The sequence below is a fragment of the Schistocerca nitens genome, chromosome 8, assembly GCF_023898315.1.
Source record: "Schistocerca nitens isolate TAMUIC-IGC-003100 chromosome 8, iqSchNite1.1, whole genome shotgun sequence".
Taxonomy (NCBI): domain Eukaryota; kingdom Metazoa; phylum Arthropoda; class Insecta; order Orthoptera; family Acrididae; genus Schistocerca; species Schistocerca nitens.
This window is the reverse complement of record NC_064621.1, coordinates 285,850,486-285,853,982: the sequence shown is the minus strand read 5'-3', so window position 1 is coordinate 285,853,982 and position 3,497 is coordinate 285,850,486. Positions and strand designations below refer to the sequence as shown.

At 36.2% G+C, this 3,497-nt stretch overlaps 1 protein-coding gene across 1 annotated transcript; it reads left to right on the top strand.

The window, feature by feature from the left end:
* The first annotated feature begins 1,343 nt into the window (after positions 1 to 1,343).
* LOC126199525 (piggyBac transposable element-derived protein 3-like) lies at positions 1,344 to 2,507 on the top strand. The gene has a single exon (XM_049936446.1). It carries the CDS (start codon positions 1,344 to 1,346, stop codon positions 2,505 to 2,507), a length of 1,164 nt encoding a protein of 387 aa, XP_049792403.1.
* Positions 2,508 to 3,497: the final 990 nt, after the last annotated feature.

Genomic DNA, 3,497 nt, shown 5'->3' with positions numbered 1-3,497 from the left:
TCTCGTTTCTGCCACTTCACATTACTTTCGTCTGTCTTAAATTTACTCTCAATCCATATTCTGTACTTATTACACTGTTCATTCCATTCAGGAAATCATGTAATTCTTCTTCACTTTCATGAGGATAGCAATGTCATCACCAAATCATATCATTGGTATCATTTCAGCTTGAATTTAATTCCTCTCCTAAACCTTTCTTTTATTTCCCTCGTCACTTCTTCGATGTACAGATTGAACAGTGGGGGTGAAAAACTACATCCCTGCCTTACACAGTTTTTAATTCAAAGACTTCATTCTTGGTCTTCCACTCTTATTATTCCCTCTTGGCTCTTGTATATTTTGTATATTACTCGTCTTCCCCTATTTTCTTCAGAATGTCAAACATCTTGCACCATTTGAGCTTTCAAATGCTTTTTCCAGGTCGACAAATTCTATGAACGTCATCCTTCCTTTACCAACCACAACATCAGAATTGCCTCTCTGCTATCTTTACCTTTCCTAAAGCCAAACTGATCTTCATCTAACACATCCTCAATTTTCTTATTCATTCTTCTGAATACCATTCTTGTCAGCAAATTGGATGCATGAGCTGTTAAGCTGATTGTGTGATAATTCTTGCACTTGTCAGCTCTTGCTGTCTTTGGAATTGTGTGGATGATATTTTTCTGAAAGTCAGATGATGTATCGCCCAACTCAAACAATCTACACACCAACATGAACAGTTGTTTTGTTGCCACGTCTCCCAATGATTTTAGAAATTCTGATGGAATGTTATCTATCCCTTCTGTCTTATTTGATATCAAGTCTTCCAAGGCTGTTTTAACACATGTAAGTTATTTGCTTGTAAATCTGCAGAATTCTAACAGATGACAACAGTGCCTGTGTCAGAGTGTCTTGTTGACTTCTGTGAGCTTATGTGTAACATTGCTGTTTCTTAACTCTCTTAAATCTCTGTTTTATTGTCTGTTGTATCTTTGACAAATGTATTCTGTGATCTGTAATGGCGACTGTCTACTGATATTGAATTAGTGTCTTCATTTACGAAGCCAATACGGAATTTTGAAGTCTTCAAAAATCATTTTTCTACAGAAAAGGTATGGAATTATAGGTATCAATGTTGAACTGTGTTTTCTTTTGGTTCTAGTGTGGAAAATATGTCAAAATATAAGTGTAGCGTTTTTGCTACAACATGCAACAAAGGTATTTTTTACTGTGTACAATAATTGCCAGATTCATTTATTTGTAGTTGTTTGTTACACAGAAAATCGCTATTTGAATCTAAATAAAAGTTTTTATTGCTAATGGAAGTAGTAATGGATGTTAATTATTTTTATTTGAGAGGTATGGACGTATTATTCATTGACGACAAAGGTCAGAAAAGAGAGTTAGAGGAGGATGATATTCTTACCATTCTTGAGATGCCTTCTGGAAGTGAAGATGATATCTCATCTGATGACTCAATTGCTGCCCCAACTGTAAACATAGACACAATAGTTAACAATATTGAGGAGTATTGTCCAACAGACTCTGAATCTGACAACTGTAATAATGAAACTTCACATGTCTCCACAGTCCCAGCACCAGATTCCTTGCCTCATATGCCTAATCTGAATGATAAATCTGAGTCATCAAGGAAAAAGCTGAGGAGAGATCATGTAACATGGAAGCTGCGTAGTTTTGATTTTCCAGTTGTTAAAAAAATATTCAAGAGAAACCTCCATCTACCAGATGAAGTTTATGCTTTGGAAACACCATTTCAATTCTTCAAATATATGTTTACATACGGTTTACTGAATCACATTGCAGAACAAACAATATTATACAGTGTTGAAAAAGATCCAACAAAGCCTTATAATACGAATTCTAAAGATCTTTCAAAACTCATAGGAATCTTTATCTTATCATCAGTTATGTCATCAAGAAACACTAGGCTGTTTTGGAACCCAGCTGTGGGGTTATCTGTGAAATGCGACACAATGTCAGTGAATGAATTTGAGAAATTGAGGCAGTTTTTGCATTTCAATGACAATAGCAAGGAAATTCCTCATGATCAGCCAAATTGTGATAAGCTGCACAAAATTTGCCCAGTCATAGAGTCACTAAAGGAGCAGCTTTCCACAATACCACTAGAAGAGAATCTTGCAGTAGATGAGCAGATGTGTGCAACAAAATCAAGGCACCATCTAAAGCAATACATGCCTGATAAGCCACACAAATGGGGCTACAAAATTTTCATGTTGTGTGGTATATCTGGCTTCACTTATGATTTTGAAATCTATACTGGACAGGAAAATCTTCCAGCACATCGCTTGCAAGATGAACCGGATTTGGGTGCCAGTAGCAATGTGGTTGTCAGATTAACACGATCTATTCTAAAGCACGTGGGTCATACGTCGTACTTTGACAACTACTACACATCCTTACATCTAATGACATTCTTGGCTTCTCAAGGAATTTTGTTTCTGGGAACTGTTAGGAGAAACAGAATTCCAGACTGTACCAACTGATGATGATTTGCAAAAGGAGTCAAGGGGAACATCTGTGGAGTATGTGACAAACATAAGTTGAACAGATGTATCTTCTGTAGTATGGAAAGACATTAAAGGTGTAACATTACTTTCAACATATGCAGGGGAGCTACCGAGGTGCGCAGCCGAAAGGTACAATCGCAAGAAGAAACAGAGGGAAGTGATAAATGTTCCTTATGTGATACAGGAATATAACAAACACATGTGGGGTGTGTACCTTCATGACAGTCTGCTTGGTCGCTACAAAACTGTAATGAGGAGCAAAAAAAGGTACTTTAGACTATTTTATCATCTAATAGATGTTGCAACCACCAGTGCATGGATTCTCTACAAGTGTGTTGCAAAGCAAAACACTGGTTTAAAAACACTAAAATTGTCTGAATTTCGGATGGACATTAGGAGAAGTCTCTACAAAGTAGGAGGAACACAATGAAAGCGAGGCAGACCAACTTCCAGTCCTCAGAATGAAGTGAAAAGGTCTCCTGTTGCAGCTCAGCTAACAATTGATGTACGGAGAGATGGTGTTGGTCATTGGCCAAAAGTGTCAACATTGTAAGCGTGTCAGCTGCAAGACATTTACAGTAGTCCAGTGTGAAAAGTGTGGAATAGCTCTGTGTATGAAGAAGAACATTGATTGCTTCAAAATTTATCACATTGAATAAGGGTCATTTTTTACAATGTTTATTTTTAAATATTTGATGGTGACTGACAGTTTTGCAAAAATATGACTATTTTTCTATACTGTGCTGAATTACATCTTAGAAGCTATGAAATATTGATTGTACAGTTTGTTAAATGGTGTTAATCTAACCCATTTCATGTCACACTGCATGATGTAGCATTTTTGTACAATATCAAACATTAGTCTCCCTGCATGATGTAGTGTTTCTGCACATTTTTCGTTTTGTACCCATAATGCAATAATAAATGAAAATTTAAGGAATCTTAAAAGTTATAATTAATTTTTTC

Coding starts and splice junctions, on each gene's coding strand:
- LOC126199525 (XM_049936446.1), top strand. CDS start 1,344: ATGGACGTATTATTCATTGACGACAAAGGTCAGAAAAGAGAGTTAGAG.